A 24,135-nucleotide genomic window follows, 5' to 3' on the forward strand; every position below is an offset into this window, starting at 1 on the left:
GAGGGTGACTAAAGGAGGAATATTAAAGGCCGATACAAGACTTTCAAAATTTAGAGATTGAAAACTTTAGTTACCCAATTCAACATTTGAAGGGGAGGCGACTGAGGGTCACCACTCGGGTTCCCTTACATTGAACATTTCCCAGTAGGAAATAGAACTAGAGTACGAAGACTGCGCAGAAGGTCCTACATTTAAATCACCAAAATACAAAATTACATTGAAAACGGCTGGAAACTTCCCCTCGAACTACCCGCAGGGACGATCGATCATATATTTAGGTAAATTCTGCCATTACCTTGTATCGCTGGTTCTTCTTCAAGCAGGCCGTGCCCCTGCCTCACTAGCTCTCCATGGCCTCCGTCAATTCGCCCTCTCAAGTACTGGAGAAATCCAGAAAAGACGGCCCTAAAGTGCCTTACATATATAGTTCCGTAGGGGAAAGTCCCAGATTAAATTAAACTACAATATGCTGACAGGCTGAATTTCCATATGCACCCCCGGGTTTGATTGGCTATAGAACATAGCTACAAGCATGTGATACGTAAATTACAATAGAGGAGGAACCAGCTGACGTGTTGACAACTTCGGTACATAAAAAAAATCCTCAAAAAGAGGGTTTACCAACTACCAAAACCAACATTTCTCTGGCAACTGTTTTTAGTCCACCAGAGCCTTCTCACCATCGAAGAAGAAAGTTTCTGGAAGTTTAAAAGTTCAAGTCCATCGGCATCGATGGTCGTAGAGAATGTACGCAGTTTAAATAGCCGGGGTAGGTGTACCCCTGGTAAAATAATAATAATAATAATAATAATAATAATAATAATGAAGAAGAAGAAGAAGAAGAAGGGTGATTACACTCTGTTGATTCCCATTCAACTTGGTATAGGGTGATTAAAGTTTTTAACCCTCTACATTTTAGGAAACTTATTTGGCATTAACTTTTCTCATTTAGTCACTCCGGTGTAGTATAGGACTGGCCTCTGTATCTTCGGCCCGTAAGCCCACTTAGGATTTTACCCATTTCTCAAAGGAGTGCAGGTGTTTCACCTCCTTGCATTTTGTTTATGGCTGGTTACAGCCAATCTTTTTCTTTTGTCATTAAGGCCATTTAGTTTGGGCAATCCTGCCCCTGTTTATTCGGTAATTGCTTTTGGTGTTAGTTCCCTTTGGGAACAGTGATTTATATAGCTGTTGAGCAATAGATAAGCCCACATCGGGGCACCTGTGAACAAATACTTTAATTGAGGCCAACCGATGTTCGGATTACCAAGTCCCTTATATCGTTAGAGCTGACGAGCTCATTAACATTATTGTTATTCTGATGTTCTATTTATCAAATTTTAAACTAGAAAGAAAAGGAAAGAAAAAAAATTCCAAAATTTGTTTAAGTTCTGCTCTAGTTCATTCCTTGTCCAGTCATTCGACCCTAACGCTTCTTCTTTTCGATCTGTGATCCATGAAATTTCCTTGTTGTTGTTTGAGTCATTAGTCCATAGACGGGTTTGATGCATCCCTCCGTGCCACCCTATACTGTGCTAACCTTTTCATTTCGACGTAACTGTTGAATCCTACATCTGCTCTAATCTGCTTATCATATTCATACCTTGGTCTACCCCTACCCTTCTTACCGCCTACACCGAGCTCGATAGCTGCAGTCGCTTAAGTGCGGCCAGTATCCAGTATTCGGAAGATAGTAGGTTCGAACTCCACTGTCGGCAGCCCTGAAAATGGTTTTCCGTGGTTTCCCATTTTCACACCAGGCAAATGCTGGGGCTGTACCTTAATTAAGGCCACGGCCGCTTCCTTCCCACTCCTAGCCCTTCCCTGTCCTATCGTCGCCATAAGACCTATCTGTGTCGGTGCGACGTAAAGCAACTAGCAAAAAAAAAACTTACCGTCTACACTTCTTTCAAAAACCAACTGAACAAATCCTGGGTGTCTTAAGATGTGTTCTATCATTCTATCTCTTCTTCTCGTCAAATTTAGCCAAATCGATCCTCTCACCTATTCGATTCAGTATCTCTTCATTCGTGATTCTATCTCAATTATTATTATTGTTATTATTATTATTATTATTATTATTATTAGTAGTAGTAGTAGTAGTAGTAGTAGTAGTAGTAGTAGTAGTAGTAGTAGTATTTATATTATTATTATTTACATCGTTATTGCCGGCTAAGGAGCGTCGTGCTATCTTCATCTCCCAAAATCTCTTCATCCTCTCAGTACGTTTCTCCCTGCATTATTCTGTCCAGGTGTTAGTGGTTCTGGTGTTGGTTTTGTCTGCAAATTGGCGATTATCGATTAGTGTTCGGAATGTACAACCATCCCATATAACTTCCTCGGTGAAGTTGATTTCCTGGAGGTCTGTTTAAATTTCACTAAACCAGTTGTCCTTGGTTTTTAATGAAAGGGCACTTCTTCCTCACTCATTCTAGGAATATGCCCATTGCAATCGCCTTTTTCTGAAGGTGTGCGAGATATTTTTGGCATGAAATATATTTCCTGAGATTTCCTCTTCATCCAGATTCCATCTTTAAAACTGGGCCGAAGAAATTCCGTAGAATTTTCCTTCCTCGCTTTTCTGTCTTTTATCAATGATCTGTCACCCATGGGTAAGGTTTCCGATGCATATAATGCTTCGGGTTTGATTACAGTAGTATAACGTCTTAGTTTTGCTTTCCTAGATACTGATTTTTTGTTATATGAATTCCAGGTGATTCGGTAGGCTTTTTGAAATTTAGAGATATTCTCTTTATTTGTCTCACGGTTTAACTCAGTGGGTTGAACGAATTCTCCTAGGTATTTAAACTTGTTTACTTGATAAATTTCGCCGAATTTAGTTATCAAAGTTTGTCCATCTAAATATCGTATGGCTCCTCCCATGTTATTATTATTATTATTATTATTATTATTATTATTATTATTATTATTATTATTATTATTATTATTATTATTATTATTATTATTATACAATTTGCTTTACATCGCACCAACACAGATTGGCCTTATGGCTGCGATGGTATGGTAGAGTGCTATGAATGCCAAAGGTGCAGCCTCTGGCCTTAATTAAGTTACAGCATTTGCCTGCTGTGTGGTGTGAAAATGGGAAACCACGGAAAACCATCTTCAGGGCTGCCGACAGTGCGGTTCGAACCCATTTTTCCCGAATGCAAGCTGATAGCAACGCGACCCTAACCGCACGGCCAACTCGCTCGGTATATGATTATTATTATTATTATTATTATTATTATTATTATTATTATTATTATTATTATTATTATTATTATTATTATTATTATTATGGCATTACGTCTCACCGACTCAAACAAGACAGGGCTAGGACTGGGATGGAAGGGATCGTGACAATAATTATTAAGGTACGGCGCCAGTATTTGCCTGGTGTGAAAATGAAAAACCACGGAAAACCATACATAGGACTGCCGGCAGTGGATTTAGAACCAATAATCTCCAAAATTCAAGCTAACAGTTACAGGCCCGAACTATACCGCCAACTCCCTCGGTTTATAATAATAATAATAATAATAATAATAATAATAATAATAATAATAATAATAATAATAATAATATAATAGTCAGCTTGCATTCGGGGGATAGTGGGTTCTAACCCCACTGTCGGCAGCCCTGAAGATAGTTTCCAGTGATTTCCCATTTTCACACCAGGCAAGTGGTGGGGCGATAGTCCTGCCTTAAATAAGGCCGTGGCGTGGCCGCTTCCTTCCCACTCCTAGCCCTCCCCTATCCCATCGTCGTTATATGACTTATCTGTATCGGTGTGACGCAAACCAACCTGCAATTGTCTTCTTTTTTTTTTTTTGTAGTTGTTTTACGTCGCACCGACACAGAAAAGTCTTATGGCGACGATCGGACGGGGAAAGGCTGGGAGTGGGGAAGGAAGCGGCCGTGGCCTTAATTAAGGTACTGCTCCAGCTGTAAAAATAATAATAATAATAATAATAATAATAATAATAATAATAATAATAATAATAATAATAATAATAATAATAATAATAATTAAATATTGCTAATATTATTTTCATCAAACTATTAGTGATGAAACAATTTGAGAATGAACTCGACTAAATTTTACAATAACGTAGAGTAATCACTGCAATTTCTGATCAAGTATCACTGTGTTAGGACAGGAGATTAGATTTGTTCTTTTCTTTCTGATAGCTTAAGAGTGGGTCTTAATAGGATGTGTTATCAAATCACAACAATTATTGACATGTTTGTTATTGCTCATGAGAGTCCTTGATCCAAGAACCGTGTCTATTTTGTCAAGTTCTGATTGGTTGGTAACCTGGGGGCTACGTCAGACTTGGTGTCTCCTATCGCGTGCTACCTTGCACAACTCCTTTATAAGACAAGTGGATGCTGCTGGAATACCATCACTTCATCATGATTGCTACACCGTACCTGGTGGCGATACTTGCAGTGGCAGCATTTACCACAGCGGCAGAGGACACGCTCGACTGGTGGCAGACAACAGTCTTCTACCAGATCTATCCAAGATCCTTCAAAGATAGCGATGGAGATGGCGTTGGTGATCTCAAGGGTAAGTCACTGCTATACTGGTGATTACTTTGTGTTAAACCACAGTTTTTCTTGAGATTCCGTTCTGCAACCCATTTTTGAAATAAATATGTCTTATGGCTCGGGCCCATCTGAAAATTTGCGTTACGGGAGTTAGCGTCACAAAATGTGACACCGAGCGAGTTGGCCGTGTGGTTAGGGGCGCGCAGTTGTGAGCTTGTATTCGGGAGATAGTGAGTTCGAACCCCAGTGTCGGCAGCCCTGAAGGGGGTTTTCCGTGCTTTCCCATTTTCACACCAGGCAAATACTGGGGCGGTATTTTTAATTAAGACCATGGACGCTTCCTTCCAACTCCTAGGCCTTTCCTATCACATCGTCGAGACGTCGGTGCGACGTAAAGCAACTTGTAAAAACAGTGTGACAGAAGTGTAACCCTAGCAACCATGCAGGCTGTGTCTTATGGCTGGTGATTATCTGAAATTAGCAGCCACGACCGAGAGTCATATTTTATCTAAGTACAAGTTGCTTTACGTCGCACCGACACAGATCGGTCTTTTGGCGACAATGGGATAGGAAAGGGCTAGGAGTGGGAAGGAATCTGCCGTGGCTTTAATTGAGATACATCCCCAGCATTTGCCTGGTGTGAAAATGGGGAAACGTGGAAAACCATCTTCAGGGCTGCCGGCAGTGGTGCTCGAACCCACTATCTCCCGAATATAAGCTCACAGCAGCGCCCTAACCACACGGCCAACTCGAGACATAATTATCATTTGATTTTCGCAAAGTGGAAAGCGGTTTCTTTTCTTTTCTTACCTTTTCTTACATTACACTAACATATTGAAGGTTTTCGGCGAACCAAGGATTGGAAAAGGGTAAAACTAGAAAGGTAGTAGCCGTGGCCTTAATTATGGAACAACTCCAAGATTTGCCTGATGTGAAAGCGGGAAACCACGGAAAAGCATCTTGAAACTTGTAAATTGAGGGACTCAAACACGCCATCTCCCGAATACAAAATCACACCTACGAGACCCGAACATGCGGCCAACTTGCTGGGTGCAACTCATTTAACGTTGCACGAACACAGCTGATTTTCGGTGATACAGGGGTAAGAAAGGAGTTATGCCGCCTGTGGGTGGGGAAATTAGTATACCCTCAAGGCATCTTCTTTCTATCGTGAGGGGCGACCTAAAGGGGGACCGAGGGTTTCCAACCTGGGAGCGTGGCTTGACGACTATGATTCCGCTAGCTGTATCTGGCATTGCTTTCACTTACTAGTGGCAGACTCCTTGCTTTCCTCTTTCCTGTCTGATCCTCCTTGGTTAACTTATGTTCTCTTCCAACCTTGACGGTGTTATTGCAAGAAATTAATTTCATTTTAAGCCCCTATTTTCAACAGTATAATCTTTAAGATTCTTCATTAAACATCCACCTTTACAATACTGTTAGTTGTTTTATTCTAAAAGTCAAAATACGCTATTTCGGGGCATGTTCCATCCACCTTGTGGACATCTTGAGCTGATATACGAAAGAAACTTAAAATATAATAAGGATATTACTAACACATTAAAAGAATACAATATAATTCGGTTGTCGAATACATTTTTTCAAGAAAATGTCAAAATAAGAATTTTTAAAACTGTAAAAATAGGTGATGATGTGATCATCATCATTATGTTTAAAACATCATTAAAACATTGAAATTACCTTGAAAAAATGTCGCAGTTTACTTGACGTATTTGACAACCGAATCACACTTTATTCTTTTAATGTGTTAATATCCTCGTTGTATTTTAACTTATCTGCTGTGTATGAACTGAAGATGTCCACAAGGTGAACGAAACATGGCCCGATTCAGCATATTTTAAGATGACTTGAAGAATAAAACAACTAACAGTATTTTAAAGGTGGAATTTTTCATTAAGAATTTTACAGATTGACGGTATTAGGTTGTGAGGTCTAGGGAGTCCTTCATTTTCACGCCCGTTTTGACCCTCCCTTTCTTTTGCCGCCTTCAATATTCGGGGTGTCGGACCTCTTCAGAGGATGTTTGCCCGCTGTACTTCCTCTAAAACAATAATCACTACCCCTACCACTATGAAGATATGGGTCGTAGGAGCAATTTAAGTACTGTCCCAACATTTTCCAGGTGAGAAAACCATCTTCGGGACTGCTAATGGTGTGATTCGAACCCACCTCCTTCTGAATGCAAACTTACAACTACATGACCCGTATTGGTTAAATAATAGTAATAATAATATTGCTGATTAATTTCACATTAACATACATTGTTTGCATTCCTCCCCTGAGTTGGGAGGCGGGCCACTCAGAGGGTTACGCCCTCTCTCTCTCTCTCTCTCTCTCTCTCTCTCTCTCTGGCTAAGAGATTCGGGCTGTTAGATGGATAGGTGAAGGGTTGAAGGAGGCGCTTGGGAGCGATGTAAATAATGAAGGCGGTATGAGTGGGTCAATAACTGGAAGCTTGTTGTCTTTGTTGTTTTTCTTTAGTTTTTTTTCTGATGAGTTATGATATATAAATGAATGATTGAGATTTCATGTGGAGATAAATAAGAAAATGAATGTGTGACTTCAGGAAAGGGGTGATAAGAGTATGCATGAGTGAATGATTAGAATGATTAGAGGAGGAAATTATTTGAGGGATAACTCTTCTTGATGAGCAGTTATGTAATGCGTTAATAATTCACTACTTACTTACTTACTTACTTACTTACTTACTTACTTACTTACTTACTTACTTACTTACTTACGTACTTACTTACTTACTTACTTACTTACATACAAGCTTTTATTCCCTCCCTGAAGGGGAGGGGTGGGCCATCTAGTAGGTTGCGCCTACTACTACTACTACTACTACTACTACTACTACTAAAATGTTTTCATATCTTCCCTGAAGGGGAAGGCGGGCCTCTTAGACGGTTAGGCCATTTCTCAGGCCGGAAGATTTGTTACGGTGAAGGAGGTGCTCGTAGCAGGTGAGGGATTTGGTGGCCGTGGCCTATACCAGGAACTGTCCCGGCATTCGCCTAAGTGCAGGAGAATGGAAAACCACGGAAAACCATTTTCAGGACAGCCGATGGTTGGAGCCAGCCGTGAGGTCCAGTCCTTTCCCCTCTCCCGAATGCAGAGGAGTAGAGCCACGGTTGAGCCGTGGCCACCCCTCCTCTGCTCAGTTGGCCGGTCGGAGTGCAGATCCGTTCGACCACGCACCAGTCGTGGCCACTTGTGGGCCGAGACCCACTCTGCATCTATATAATTCATTAGCAAAAAATCTGTCTAATGGGGCCGATGACCTCGATGTTAGGCCCCTTAAAACAGCAAGCATCAAATCTGTCTAAAATCATGTGCTATTGTGATACTTACAATAGTGTTACTGTACTAAGTTATTTGGATCAAGGTTTGTGGAATGAATTCCGGTAGTAGGTGTAGTGAATAACAGGCGTGGTAACACACACGCGCGCTCGCGTCTTCACTGCTATCAGGAACGTCATCACTATACACACAAATGAATATCCATGACTCGTTAGTTCACATCAACCTCAACAGCTGTCGCAAGCTGCTGCTTTCAAAGTCTGTCATTCCCTCACAGTAGGATAGTAGTATGGACTAACGTTTCCGTAGAATGAACCTGGAAGGCACTAGCACATAACCAGACTCTGGGTGATTGGTGATAATATGGGCATTCGAATGTTCAATCTTCTTGAGATAGAACTCTCAATTCTGTCCTTTCTCCTGATGAAGTACAACTACGAGATTCTTATATAACAATAGTCAACGCGGCCGTACTAGCAATTCCTCCAAAGTTAATAGTCGTTGCACCTTACGTTTGTCACGTAGCCAAACATCTTCAATAGACTATATTGTTCGGAAGTTTCATGATGTGTCGGCAAATAGCTTAATATGATAATAGTGGAAACTCCTGCGAGAAACTGGCGACACCGCTTCTGTGTGCCATCTAGCGGCTCGAGAGGCTAACTACTCTTGCTACGGCTGTCAGCTGTGTATGCCAGAAGTGTCTTATTTGTACTTCAGATAGTTTTATGCTTGTTATGTATCACGATTTTGGAAATGGCAGGAAGAGGAGTTATTTGTGCTATGCATGGGTATTTTCAGTACGGAAGACAAAGTAATCGCAAGCCATTTTACAGATTTCCTAACAACAAAGTGCTGTGAGTATAGGCCTACCTGTTAATGTTTACGTTCCGGTATTTTTTTTTTCTATCTATGAGAACATACTTTCTTTAAAATATTGTTATGATTAAACCTATGCATTTAATCGATTTTTAGGTGTACTCAGTGGGTGAAGAGCAGAACGGCAGATTTAGATGAAAGGTATGAGGGTATGTTTAGCCACCAGAGTCCTCAGCCATTCTGTAGCTTCTGGAATGCTAGTTTATGTGTCATTCAATTCTTTGCAATCAAGTGCTGCAAACGCTGCAGAGTTTATAGAAATGTGTGATACTTTATCTGATATTTTTAATTCTTCAAGTCTCAGTAGCCCCAAAGAGTACAGGAGACCTTTAAGCAATTACTTAGGACATATGAAAAAGCTGGATGAAATTTGTGATTGTCTAAAACAACTCAAAGTTTTGAATAACCGCACAGGCAACCCTCTCTGTATTCAGGGTTGGATAGACAATATTTCTGCACTGATATTATTGTGGTCTGAATTATTTAGTTATTATGGTTTTCATTATTTGCTAACAAGGAGGCTCACACAGGACTGCATTGAAAACATTTTTTCCATCATCAGAGCAAGAGAAGGTAACAATGTAATCCCAGATGCAACAAAATTTCGCAGTGCCATAAGGAGTGTTATGATAAATCAATTGCTCTGTGCTTCTGATGACAGCAATTGTGAATATGATGTTGCAGACTTTCTACTGACTCATAATGATGATGAAGTGCAATTTTGATGCTAATGTCTCTCGACAGTGTGAGTTAAGTGATCAGGTAACTGATTATGACATGTTATAATGCAGAAAAATGCAGACAATTATGTCATGGGCTGGGCATGTAGCAAATTTCCCCATGCTGGGTGTAGGGATGTATTGTCATCTTTTGATAATGATTATAGCATGGGAAACTTGCACTTAGAAATGAAAAAGTATGACAAATCTAAAATTATGTTTCCAAATATTTGTGGGGAAAAGTTAGATGCTAAAATATCAAGAACATTTGAAGATAGGTTTTTAAAAGTTTTTGTTAGGAAGCAAAGATGGAATTAGAAGAAAACTAAATGACAGGTTTTTGTCATTGAATGAATGCAGTGTAGGCTTATGTAACAGCTGTGTAAAATTACTGACTGACAAACAAGTATTTCAAAGTCCTTATATGTGAATAGAACCAATGACTCAACAGTGAAAAATATTGCCTGTAAAAATGCCAAGTTGAAAAATATATTGCATGTGTGATTTGCTCTTGAAGACTGTAGGCCCTAGTCATAACACGACGATCTAATGTTTTAATTGGATATTAAATTTGTTTTATTCTTATCACTGGTTCATTCAGATCAACATCCACCATTTCCTTCCCTATATTATGTTACAAGAACGACGCAAACGTCTTAAAATCTGTATTTCGTTGGGTTGGAAGTCGAAATGTGTAGTGTTTGAATAGCGCGTTATGTTAGTGTTCCCTGCGAGCCGCTAGATGGCAGCACTACGTGCTGTCGCCGCTGCTCTGCGTGCTAAGTGAGGAGAGTTTCCACTATTATCATATTAAGCTATTTGGTGTCGGTAGATGCAGAGTGGGTCTCGGCCCGTAAGTGTCCACGGCTGATCCGTGGTCCAACGGCTCTGCACTCTGATCGACCAACCGAGCAGAGGAGGGGTGGCCACGGCTCTACCGTGGCTGTACACCTCTGCATTCTGGAGAGGGGAAAGGACTGGACCTCACGTTTGGCTCCAACCGTCGGCAGTCCTGAAAATGGTTATCCGTGGTTTTCCATTCTCCTGCACTAAGGCGAATGCCGGAACAGTTCCTAGTATAGGCCACGGTCGCCAACCCATTCGGCTTCTCCGAGCATCTCCTTCACCGAAACAAATCTCCCGGCTTGAGAGATGGCGTCACCATCTAAGAGGCCCGTCTCCCCCTTCAAGGGAGAAAGGAAAATATTTTAGTAGTAGTAGTTTCATGATGCATTTGAAAAGGAAGTGAAACTTGAGCTGAACCACAGGTGAAAGGGGAAATATAATAAAACCGTGAAGTTGATGTTATGGAAACATTGACCGTAAATGTGATAGGCCTACATTAGTGTAGTAATAATGATTGTGAAGATAGTAGTATGGAAAAAGCGACTGTAAAGCCAATAGCACGGAAGTAGTAGTAGTAAAGCTACTAGCTTGGAAATAGTGACCGGAAAGCTAATGGTATGGAAATAGTGATCGTAAAGCTAATGACATGGACATAGTGGCCGTAAAGCTAATGACATAGAAATAGTTATTATAATGCTAATAGCACGCACATAGGGACCATAAAGCTCTAGCGTAAGAGTGTGATGAAATGAAATGGCGTATGGCTTTTAGTGCCGGGAGTGTCCGAGGACATGTTCGGCTCGCCAGGTGCAGGTCTTTCAATTTGACACCCGTAAGTGACCTGCGCGTCGTGATGAGGATGAAATGATGATGAAGACGACACATACACCCAGCCCCAGTGCCAGTGAAATTAACTAATGATGGTTAAAATTCCCGACCCTGCCGGGAATCGAACCCGGGACCTCTGTAACCAAAGGCCAGCACGCTAACCATTTAGCCATGGAGCCGGACATAAGAGTGTGATAACTTCGTGATTATCATAAGTTAAACGCAACAGCTTCTGAGTGGTACAAAAATTTAGTGATCGTAAGGTTACGAACGTCACATCAGGGTAATATTCTGATGAGTATAAATCTTATGACATAGGAGTGGATTAACAATGAAATCATAGCAAAGCACCAGGTTTTGTGATCGTGAAGCTAATAGTTTTTTTATTTTCTTTTTTTGCTAGGGGCTTTACGTCGCACCGACACAGATAGGTCGTATGGCGACGATGGGATAGGAAAGGCCTATGAGTTGGAAGGAAGCGGCCATGCCTCAATTAAGGTACAACCCCAGCATTTGCCTGGTGTGAAAATGGGGAAACCACGGAAAACCATCTTCAGGGCTGCCGATAGTGGGATTCGAACCTACTATCTCCCGGATGCAAGCTCACAGCCGCGCGCCTCTACGCGCACGGCCAACTCGCCCGGTGAAGCTAATAGTGACATTATTATAAAGTGTGAGTCACCATTGTTACTAGTGCAGGCCTTCTTAACTTGGGGTCCATAGACTCATTGGGGGACCGTTATTAGGCTGCAGGACGTCCGTAAGAGTCAAACAAAATGTTAACGCTAACCTTCACTTTAATTTTTCGTGAACAGCGGATGGGTATCTGACAAATTTCATATTTGTTTCCATCAAAACAAAAGGTCAAAATTGATTGGATGTCAAACATGTCACTATGTTCCCTGTCACGGACCATTCCACGGTGTCATCTTCTTATTCATAATGCAACCGTTAGGGCGTTAAAAAAATGCAACCGTGCCATGGGCATTAGTCGTCGCACCAAATTAAGTATGAACCAGCTCTGAACACATTGGGCGACAAAATGAAACTGGCCCCAAAAATTGGGCAACAAAAATAAGGCTTACATTAGGTATATCAAGGCAATATTACTTAATTTGGTTTCACAAACAGACGTACAGATGGAACATTCCGATGAGAACCGCCAGAAGTCACTTACCAGGCTTGAAGTCTCATCCTCCCTACTTTCATAAGATCACCGGCTGAATTCGTAGAGCAATATGGGTAATGGAATGTCCGATAAAGAAATAAAATAGGCACTATCTAAAATAATGAAAGTAGGATTCTATAATATGAGAGGAATATGCTAATATTTGTTAAATGAGAAGAATCTCCGTTCAATGCTTGCATTCTAAACATATTTATTATAATGATACGAACCACACAAATAATGTTGTATCTCAACATATGAATAAAAGAAACAAATAAACTGATAACATTATATACACTGTATGCCTTCTTTTCTTGAAATTGTCTTGGCATACTTAATTCTTGATGTACACCATTCGATCAACATACACTGATACATGATATTAAAAAGAATGGATACTGAATTCATTTGTTAAGCTCTCGTCACAAATGGATATTAAATATGGTTCCGGTACCGAGGATCGAACTCGAGATTCCTGGGTGAGAACCAGATATCCTTCATATGTTAATCATAACTGGATATTAAATAGTGTCCTTTGTCTACCGTCATGATTTGGAGAAAAGAAATTATAACACAATATAAGCACATCTGATATACACACGAGATTGCATTGCCGTGTATCGAACATGTGATCCATTTGACCACGACAAATGTATATTTACATTGAACACTACGATGAACATACACTCTGAACATATATGTGCGTATCCTGGGTTTACCTAACAAGTTAACATTTAAAGAAAATCAGTCAAAGCTGGAATCAAACCCATCACCATATCACTGGGAAATAATAAAACACACAGAAACATATATATATATAAATATCAAATATATTTACACAACACATCTTGAAGATATGGCTTAACCAAGCCATAATATCTGGTTAAATCTTCGCTCCAGCATCATTCGAACCGACGGGCTTCGGATTCCAAGGTACAACTTTTTGGACTCCAATCAGAGGCTAAATTAATACTTAGTACGAGAAGGGATCTATCCTTCACAAAATCCGGAAATTATCCGTGTCACTTGCAACGTATAATTAGAATGGGATTGAGATTACTCTGGTAAATGAAAAGAGCTTGGCACATTAACATCGTTTGCTAGAGACTGCAGATTTCGCTTGGCGTACGGTCGGCCAGCATTTACCTTTTCATCACAATAACAGCTGTGACTAGTCCTGGGTAAGATACCATAAATCAATCACCCATCACTCTCCCTTTCAATTCTCTTACATATCCTCTCGGCTCATTGTCAAGTATGCATTCACTTGAAGGCCATTATTTCTTATTACTCGTTATCTGGCTATATATTCAGCCCAATTTTATATCTCTCAACAGCTATAATTATTTATTCTTCCTTATCACTCCAACAACAAAACATGTTATAGCTTCGCCCTCTCATGTCTTAACATCGTATCTCAATCAATTCAATTAATTCACAGAGAAAACCCATTATTTCAGGTTAATTATTCTCACAATTTCATATATGATTATAAATTAATTACGCCTCGATTTAGATCAACTCCAATCATTATCTAATATTATCCGGGATTACAACTACCCGAATCTCCAAGTATCATTTATATCCAAACTACTCTGAAGATCTTTACCAGACGAAGAAATATAAATCTAGCTAACTTGCCGTTCTTCCCAAAGATAATTCATATAAGCTAAGAACTTTGAAATCTATATAATAATTCATGCAAATGAATTTTGTTAAATATCAATGATTATCTTAAAAATCATTTGATGATCCTAACTAATAGTAATAAATCTTTCCCAATCATACGCGCATAATGTTCCCTACATATTTAATATTTAATTATAACATTATAATATTTACAAATATTATATTTGTTGGCATGCATATCTCGTGTTTAGGGTATATTGAAGTATGTACTTAACATTTGGTGAGTAAGGCTTGCTGTCATCTGGGGTACATCTTAGATCTTTAAACGAACATGATGAATATCATTGTTCCTAGCAGTCCTTGGTTTTTCTTCATACGACGATCCATGACTCGAACTGCTGTTTTCTCAGTTGAATTTCGGGATGATCCTTGTAAAGCTGATTGCAGGCACTGAGGCGCGACTCTTGTAGGCTCCGAGTCTTGGGTTCGACGACCACTCACGAACATACAGAAAAATGGAGAATAAGTTATCAAATACTGTTTATGCACTTTCAAAGGGGGCCTACTTGTAACAAGATCCACTCTTAAGTTCAAACAGATTAACACAAGTAATGATACGTTTGTAAAAATCACTGTTCATTCCCTAACCGTCAGACAGACTATCACAACGAATGTCCCTGGAGGATGCGAATATTAATTTTGTCAAGAACAGTTATTTAATTTTTGCTAAATGTCACTCGTTCTTAAATGCTCAGGAGCTGTAATAATTAGCCCTTGCATATATTAGTTAACTGTCTCACCACGCTAAATAACCTGAAGTGTTTGCCTTCCGTTGGTGATTGCACCATAAGTCATAATTAACTAACTTCGACGATTATGATGTTGAAAATGCCAAATTAAGGCTTCTATTCGGCAATTATGTACATTAACTTGTACCACACGGCTTATTCCGTAAAAATATTAAATCACATTGATGTGTTTCTTCAATGGCACAACACTTGATACACTGATATCCAAGTAACTGATATCCAAGTCCGCTTCTGATATGTTGAGCTGCCACTATACAGACGACAATTAAGTAACGTGTTACCACTGCAGCTACTCGGATGAGAATGAGATACAGTGTCTCGGTCCAGGCTATATTTATAACCTTCGGAAAAATGGTCAGGGGGGAAGTGAAATATGTCGCTGCTGAAAATATGGGTCCGGTAATCGAAGCTTTTGAGCGACGTGATAACAATCGAATTAAAGCTCATGACCTCTACTTTCTACTGAACATCTGTGAAACCAAAGCGATCAGTAGGTTATTCATAATTTCCAAAGCGTCCTTTTGGAAAATCATGCGTCATGTTTCATCATGCAATATCTCCCACTTTTTTCCACATGTTGCCGGATTTCAGTAGTCGCCTCTGATCTGCGTACTACTGTATAATAGGCGTCATTACTGATCCATATTTAAAGTATTGTGTTTATATGCATTGACAGTCAGCATAAAATACACTGGTTCGAATAGGACCTGATTTATAAATTTAGGAAAATTATTTCATGTAGAAGTATTCTTCTTCTTCCTCTTTTTCATAAATTATGGTGAAGTGGTACTAATGAATGCGGTGTTGAATTTATAGTGGGCATTTATTTTTCAACGGTTAACACACCTTAATTCGGCCCGGTCTCAACAAACCTCCATCTCCGTGCGTAGCGTCATCATCTCTCCTCACTCGCTCAGAAAGAGAGCGCGGTTTCAAGGTTAACCATACTGCGCTGTCTTCTTCTCGTCACAGCGTAGGGAAACTGCTCCCTCCGGACTGGCGCGTCGCGGATCATACCCCGGTTAAGCATACAGAATGCTAACTACTGCGTTATTTGTCACAGGATGTTGCGGAAAACGGCATATATAATTAGCCAGACCTCCTAACACCTCCATGGCATAATGGTGAACGGTCACAATACCAAAATACAACAACAACAGCAATTCCAATAAAAAAGTAAACTCGTCCTAAGGTGGTACAGCTCTTTTCAAGCACACCCCCAATTAAGGTTGAGCTGCATGTACCATTCTAAACACATACCAGCCCTCCTATCTTTCTAAAACCTATGGTAGTATCGGGAATAGAACCCGGCAGCTAATAGCACTAACCGTTACTCTACGAAGACGCACAACATTATCACTGAAATTAACTTAATCCCCCTCCTACCCCCGAAACCCCATGGCACTACAGCCCTTGAAGGGCCTTGGCCTACCAAGCGACCGCTGCTCAGCCCGAAGGCCTGCAGATTACGAGGTGTCGTGTAGTCAGCACGACGAATCCTCTCGACCGGTATTCTTGGCTTTCTAGACCGGGGCCGCTATCTCACTGTCAGATAGCTCCTCAATTCTAATCACGTAGGCTGAGTGGACCTCGAACCAGCCCTCAGGTCCAGGTAAAAATCCCTGACCTGGCCGGGAATCGAACCCGGGGCCTCCGGATAAGAGACAGGCACGCTACCCCTACACCACCTTAATCCCCCTCAGCCCTGAAATATTGTGTACTGTACAAACTATTATTTCAATACAGTTTATTATCTCGATATTCTACAGAATGATATAAAATCATTGTTTTCTGAAAAGTGACATGGAAAGTTTTAATTACATAATTGTTTAATAAGTTGAGTTTTGGTGTCGTACATTTGCTATTACAACTATGCACAGCAGATACCACTAGGTTTTACCACTCAATCACTAGCAGTACCAGCAAACAACGTTATTTTTAACCGACGTATGAAATTCGGGGCGTAGGTATTTTTTAAAGATAAGAGGTATGGAACTAAATGAGGCCACAGCACTAGTTGCAAATAGCGGATTGTGGCGACGTTTAGTTAAGTCACAGAGGCTTGCAGACTGAACGCTGAAAGGTATAATGATGACGTATATGCGTATGTAGGATATTTACGAGTCTATTTGCATGGAAGTAGCCTGTAACCCTTATGAGCGTATGAATACTTGGTAACCGAAAATTCCCACAGGAATTTTAAAAAGGGGGAATTTTCCTTGGGGAGGAGGATGAAATTACAACTAATATATTTTCCATTATGGTAAAAGCGCTCCCTATTTTCATTCATTGACCCCTCTTTTAGGAAATGTACCTGCGCAGTTTGCAAACAAAGATTCATTATGGAGCGGAATTGGGGCAGTCCAAGAAATGAACGAAAAATTTACAAACTCTAGTAGCCCTAGGAAGCTGCAAGTTGGCATGCAAGAATACTTGGTGAGCAAAATATCACGTGGGACACCAGCAAGTGTGAATTTCTGAAGTAACATGACATTTAGACGAAGTGCTTTCCAATGTCGGTAAAGAGATCATATTTCGTTAGAGGAACCTGTCACAAGCAAGAAAAAAGGAGCATAAGGCTCATCTGGGTTCTGCTGTTCGATCAGTTATGAATGATCTGCATTTAGGGCTGTTTTCCACTACTACTACTACTACTACTACTATTAAAATATTTTCATTCCTCCGCTGAAGGGGGAGGCGGGCCTCTTAGACGGTGATGCTCTCTCACAGGCCAGGAGATTTGTTACGGTGAAGGAGATGTACGAAGAAGGTGAGGGGGTTGGCGGCCGTGGCCTATACTAGCAAATGTCCCGGCATTCGGCTTAGTTCAGGAGAATGGAAAACCAACCTAGCTTTTTTCTTAGATGACTTCAAAGAACTTGGAAATGTATGGAATATTTCCCTTGATAATTTATTCAATTAGCTAATTCCTCCTCCTACAAATTAATATTTTACCCCAATTTATCCTTTTGAATTCCAATTGAAATGAAAATCCACGGCCTGTTTTCAGTTATTCGACCGGGTCAGGAATGGAATGAATGAATGAAGCCCTATTCTAGCGGGGAGGATAGGAATTGTGCCTGCCGTACTCCTCTGGGGCAATGATTATTGACTAACAAATGCTGCTCGAATGAAAGATGACAGAGAAAACCAGAGTACCCGGAGAAAAAACTGTCCCGCCTCCGCTTTGTCCAGCACAAATCTCACATGGAGTGAGCGGGATTTAAACCACGCAACGCAGCGGTGCCCCAATTTGTCCTCTTCAATACCAGCTTTATCTTCATATTGTGATCTTTCCTACTTTTAAAGACACCACTCAAAGTTATTCGTCTACTGACGTCATTCCACGCCATCTCTCCACTGACAGCTCGGATCTTGCCGCTATGTCGAGCTGTTCATCTCGTTACTCCCAAGTCTTCCCAGCCCGACTCAAAGTTTGCAACATTTTCGTGACACTGTTCTTTTGTCGGAAATCACCCAGAACAAATCATGCTGCTTTTATTTGAATCTGTTCTAGTTCACGTATCAAGTAATCCTGGTATAAGTGTCATTCGCTGGGGTCTTACCAGAGACTTACACGTTCTTTCCTCTACATTCTTACTCCAACGCCTTTCTCCATATACCACCCCTAAATTGTACATGTACAATTTAAGGAAAATAAATAATAATAATAATAATAATAATAATAATAATAATAATAATAATAATAATAATAATAATAATAATAAAACCCTCATAACTATATGAAGAGATGTGTAACCCGTCTGTAACCATGTCATTAATGTGATTATCCCAACGAAGATCTTTCCTTATATTAACACCTAATTACTCTGTTTCGACTCACATTCTAAACAAATTCGCACCTGATTTCATCAGTCCGCCCGCGAGCTACATTTGTCTTTCTCGTGCAAAGCGAACGCATCCAAAAATGCTTTTCTGTTTTAATCTTGCTGGTCCCTTAATTAAGAGCTTCTGTTTCAATTTAATTAAGTTTGCACAGACTGCTAATCTCGCTGTGAGGACCCCCTGTGGGTTGAGGCGGTATCTCCAGCGTGCCGTAAATGGCGACTAAAAGGGGATTTCCAGGCTTTCAACTTGGGAGCGTAGGTTAGTGACAATAGGTATTCTAGCCGAGCCTGGCATTATTTGTGTCAGGCTACTCTCCTTCATCTATCCTATCCGACCTCCCTTGGCCAACTCTAGTTCTTTTCCGAACGCTACGGTATTAGGTTTCCGAGGTTACGAAGCCCTCCGTAGCCTTTCCCTTTCTTTTGATGATACCTTAATGCTTCGAAGTATCAGACGTCTTTCGATTTCCTTCTGATTAGTGTTAACAGAAGATGGTTACCTAATTTCACTTCTTAAAACAGCAATAATCACAACTGCCTCATCTCTCTCTACATCCCTTTAGAGCAACAACTGTCGGCACAACTAGCTCAGTGTAATTTGCATTCACCCTGATTTTGGCACCTCCTGGGACCTCTTGGCTAGTCCAAGATAGAAATTTGTCTCTACCATTTTGAAGGTCTGAAATGGAGTGTACTCGTGTCAGGAATACATTTGAATAGAGAACTTGGTTAAATTCTCTACCAAGATCTTCCTAGAAACTTTTTACTGTGGTTTTGGGTTGGTTCGTAATATTTGGACCACGGCCATTTCCGTCCAATCCTCACTCCAACTCGGTAGGAGCGATTACACCCACCTCTCCCCACCCCGCCCTTCCACTTTCTGAAGTAAACATTATATTTTAGCCGGCCGAAACTAGGAATTATTAAGAAAAAAAATTGTACAAGCCCTGTTGTCTTATCGATTAATTCTTTCCTTTATTTTCCTTAATCATTAACAAAATCATTAGCGCAAATAAGTACAAAAAGTCCCTCGCCGCGGCCAACGATTTGCATAGCACCGCAGCAGGTAATGGAGACTTTGAATGTGCTGTGAAGAAGGGTAGCAGGTGTATATCTACTTTTTTAATTGTATAATCACTCCGTAATTCTATTTAATTGTAATGCAATCCTCAAGCTATTATTATCACACTTCAGTTGGTAAACCCTCAACCTGTACGTATTTTTCGAAATTTGGTCAGACAGCATCAAAAAACTTACCATTTTGTAGCGTTCTTTGTCTTCAGTTTTGATGTATAACCCCCCCCCCCCCCACGGCTATATCTCACGAACCCAGGTACTTTTCGTTTTCCGTTCATCCCCCCCGCCCCGACTCCTAATTCCCAATCTTCGCTGTTGCTGCTCCAACTGGTTACAAATACATATCCCAGTACACACATAACAAACACACAGGTTACGAGACAAACTTCCTTGCACGAGGTACATGAGGCTGATGACCGTAATATGATCCACAGCCATAATCAGTACAACAGCGTAGCTACTTTATTGCTGGGAAAGTCAATTCTAACTGAGCCAAAATCCCGACCTGAGACTAACAACCATTCTCTTTCCAGGAATCACGTCGAAGATGGAACACTTGAAGGATGCTGGAATTGGGGCCGCTTGGCTTTCACCGATTTTCAAGTCTCCGATGGTGGACTTTGGTTACGACATTGCGGATTTCAAAGCCATTGAACCATTATTCGGAACTATCGATGACTTCAAGGAGCTGAAGGAAAAAATGACGAATCTTGGTAAGCAGTTTACATCTACATTTACTTGTTAATTTCCAAACTGAAGAGCACATATTGAATTGCAGGTTGTAGGAGGTGGTATACCAGTCAGTACGATCCACATTGCACTCATTCGTATTATGGTAACCGTGGGCGGACCTCAACCATATGTACACGCGTGCACATAAATGGTGTCCCGACATAAACAATCAACACTTCCCCACTCCAATACTGAAAACCAGGGTAGGGAGTGAAGGGGCAGTGTTGAAGGCCACTCCAGTACAAAATAGGAGAGAAGGGAGTAGAGGGGTAGTGCCGAAGACTCAGTGACCCACATTCTCGCTTAACGCATTGCTGCATGTAGACAGCCCGCTACAAGACTTTGTTATGATTGAAATGGGCACAGTCGCGGATGCATTGAAGTACAGTACTAGGTAACCTACTCTGATAATTGATGTTTTTAACCAAAAATTATTTGATAATATTTAGGAATATTTTGCAGCTACGTTATATCGGGTCATAATTTGAAAACATCATTTTTTTGCAACTTGTTTTACGTCGCACTGACACAGATAGGTCTTATGGCGACGATGGGACAGGAAAGGTCTAGGAGTGGGAAGGAAGCAGCCGTGACCTTAATTAAGGAACAGCCCCAGCATTTTCCTGGTGTGGAAATGGGAAACCACGGAAAACCATCTTCAGGGCTGCCGACAGTGGGGTTCGAACTCACTATCTCTCGAATACAGGGTACTGGCCGCACTTAAGCGACTGCAGCTATTGAGCTCGGTGAAAACATCATTTACTGGTTCATAACTTCGTTCTGGACTTTACTGAAGATATATCATCATCATTTACCACCTCGGATAAAGAATTACGATAAATTCTATAAATAGAAAATTAATATGCTAAAATAAGATGATGATGTATAATGTATTTTAACTGTGTAAGCATTTCATTATAAAAATGACTGAAGATACATTTTACTTCTTGAACAATAAGAAAATACATCTGAAGTAGATAAAAGTCGACAGTCTGGCCGCCACCGCCACCGCTGGTCCCCGGCAGAGGCCTCCACCGCATTAATCTCTGGCAAGGTCATTGCTATGCTGACTAAGACTGCATGCTTAACCATCTCCCGAATACAGGATACTGGCCGCACTTAAGCGACTGCAGCTATTGAGCTCGGTAAAAACATCATTTACTGGTTCATAACTTCGTTCTGGACTTTACTGAAGATATGTCATCATCATTTACCACCTCGGATAAAGAATTATGATAAATTCTATAAGTAAAAAATTAATATGCTAAAGATACATCCGCCATCTTGGAGGGGCTTAACCTTACTTTTTACGCGTAAGAGAGCAAGGCTAACATCATGGAGAGGCCTCACCTCACTTTTACGGTCAGATGCCCTTCCTGGCGCCTAAGAGAGTGAGCTTAACCTCACAGACGCTATCTTGGAGGGAGTTAACCTTACTTTTTACGCGCAAGACAGCAAGCCTATCCTCTTTAAGGAGCCTTGGGAGTGGGTGTTTGTGCCGTCCTTAACGTTCCTTTCCTCAAATTCAACACTCTACACTTCCGCAATTACAATTACACGCAGGTTCATATAATATGGTGCAAATAGGGGCAAAAGATCTCTATAGATCGACGCTCCGAAAAAAATAGCATTGAAAACATAAAACTAATTGTGAAATGGGTATAAAATAACTAAAGAGTTGTGTCAAATACAAGTGTAAGTGACGAGTTCCTCCTCTGTACCAGAACATTAATAATCAGTCCATGGCCCGTTCCTGTTTATCAATTGCTCTAGCCGCTTGGGAATGGAATTTATTAGATGTTGGAAAAAGTCTTGTTTATTCCTCAGATTCGCCCAAATTCGATGGCAGTGCATTAACAGAGCTGCTCTTGTCCGCTTCTGACCTGGAACCCACGTGTTTACCATTCTTGCCCAAACATGTTCTACTCGTATTGTGTTTCAGTCAGCCAACTTGGGTGCCAGTCAAGCACGTGAACGTTTGAAGAAAGCTGCGGTTACATGTGCACTGTGAACAGAGCAATTATATTGCACAAACCTGATAATGGGAACTTCTTCTACAGGGTAAATAGCTCGAACACTAGGAAGAACAGCACCTTCTAAAATGTCCACATATTCACAAACAGTCATGTGTGGAGTTCCTGGAACAGCACCACTTATCCACCCCAATAAGCCAATGTGACGCGTACAAGACTGATTAGTTACCTGGACAAAGGGCTCATCATAACGCTTTCCAAGTGAACGCCAGCACTTCAGCTGTTTACCTGGAGATTGGAGCAAAATGCCTTTTCCTCCAACCAAATTGTAATTTCCTATTCCTGTCGTGGAGTAACACTTTCTTGTAGTGAAAACCCTAAGCGAAGTTCTCTGTGGATACGAAGAAGTCGTCTTTTCTTCACAGCTCGGCGATTTGAATACCTGCAGCGTGGAGTCGGCGATTAACGGTAGTCCGGTTTACTGGCAATTCCAATGCGACAATCGCATTATCGATAGTCACAAACGGAGAATTTCCATAGTTTGAACGATATCAGCATCCTATTCCGGAGTAGTTCTTATAGGAGCCCTGTTATGTGTCCTGTGATCTACCAATCCCTCTTCACCTCGTTCTTGCGATATTTCTACCCATCCCCGAACTCTCTTGAATTTCTTGAGCTATAGCTTGGGGGACAATGTGAGCCTCCCACATGCCAAGAGTATGGCCTCGATTCACTTGTGATAAGGTAGGAGCCATCTTACAGTCTTACAATATAACGAAATGTAGGCCACCACGGAGTACACACACTATGCCTTCAGCACTACCCGTTCAATACCTTCTCCTCCTTTTCGGTACTGGAGTAGCCTTTAACACTACGCCTTCACTCCATCCCCTCCTTTTCAGTACTGAAGTGGGACATTGTTGATTGTTCACGTCGGGACACAATGTATGTGCACGCGTGTACTATTGAAGAGAGGTTTATTCCCCAACTGCCTGGACATTCGATACACTGAGTTGGAAATGCAATGCATAACCTCTGAAACAGTTGCGAACAGTACTACCTAACGAAAAATGCAAAGTGCAAATCGATTAATGCTTTTATCCCTGATTGGCGTGATTGTTAGGCCGAGTGCCTCGAAGTTAGATCCCTAAAAAGAGCAGTTATCATTATGATCATTATATCATATTCTTAGACTCAGAAAGGAAATACGATAAGTGGTAGTGATGATGGTGTTCGTTGTTTGGAGGACAAATTGCAACAATCACCACTACCAGCTCCATACATTGTGTTAACTAATAGTTCTGTACTTCATGCCGATCACTTGAAGGACATACAACCAAAAATAATAATTTAGAAAAGGCATTTGACAATTTTCACTGGGGTAAAATATTCTATTGAACCCTTGAACTTACCATTCCATCGTTGGTCGGACACAGCTGCTACAGTAGAGCAATATAGAACTCTTAAATCATGGGTCGCTGCGGGAAGAAATTCGGTCACGATCTTAACCAAACGATGGGGTTCAGAAGAGAGCCTAATTACTTGAAATGAGGAGCAAATATGTGCTTACTAACTTTTATTAAATTCGAAATGGCACGACAACATTGTTATTTTAATATAAATCCTTGAAATAAAAACATTATAAATCATTTATTATTGAATGTTTCAAACGCAGTCACATTGCATAGCGTTGATTTATTTCTCAGAATATCGAAGAGTTGCTTCGGAGAAAGTAATAAATTAGTG

The 24,135-nt window shown here is 40.7% G+C and overlaps 1 protein-coding gene across 1 annotated transcript in view; it reads left to right on the forward strand.

Moving 5' to 3' along the window:
- Positions 1 to 4,284: 4,284 nt before the first annotated feature.
- The window catches only part of LOC136885175 (maltase A1), a 65,003-nt gene continuing 45,152 nt past the window's right edge, over positions 4,285 to 24,135 (forward strand). Inside the window, exons 1-2 of the mRNA XM_067157612.2 lie at positions 4,285 to 4,576; positions 20,218 to 20,397. Of these exons, the coding sequence (XP_067013713.2) occupies positions 4,393 to 4,576; positions 20,218 to 20,397 (364 nt within the window). The 5' untranslated portion in view covers positions 4,285 to 4,392. The remainder of the gene's footprint in view (positions 4,577 to 20,217; positions 20,398 to 24,135) is intronic.

The sequence above is a fragment of the Anabrus simplex genome, chromosome 1 (assembly GCF_040414725.1).
Source record: "Anabrus simplex isolate iqAnaSimp1 chromosome 1, ASM4041472v1, whole genome shotgun sequence".
NCBI lineage: Eukaryota > Metazoa > Arthropoda > Insecta > Orthoptera > Tettigoniidae > Anabrus > Anabrus simplex.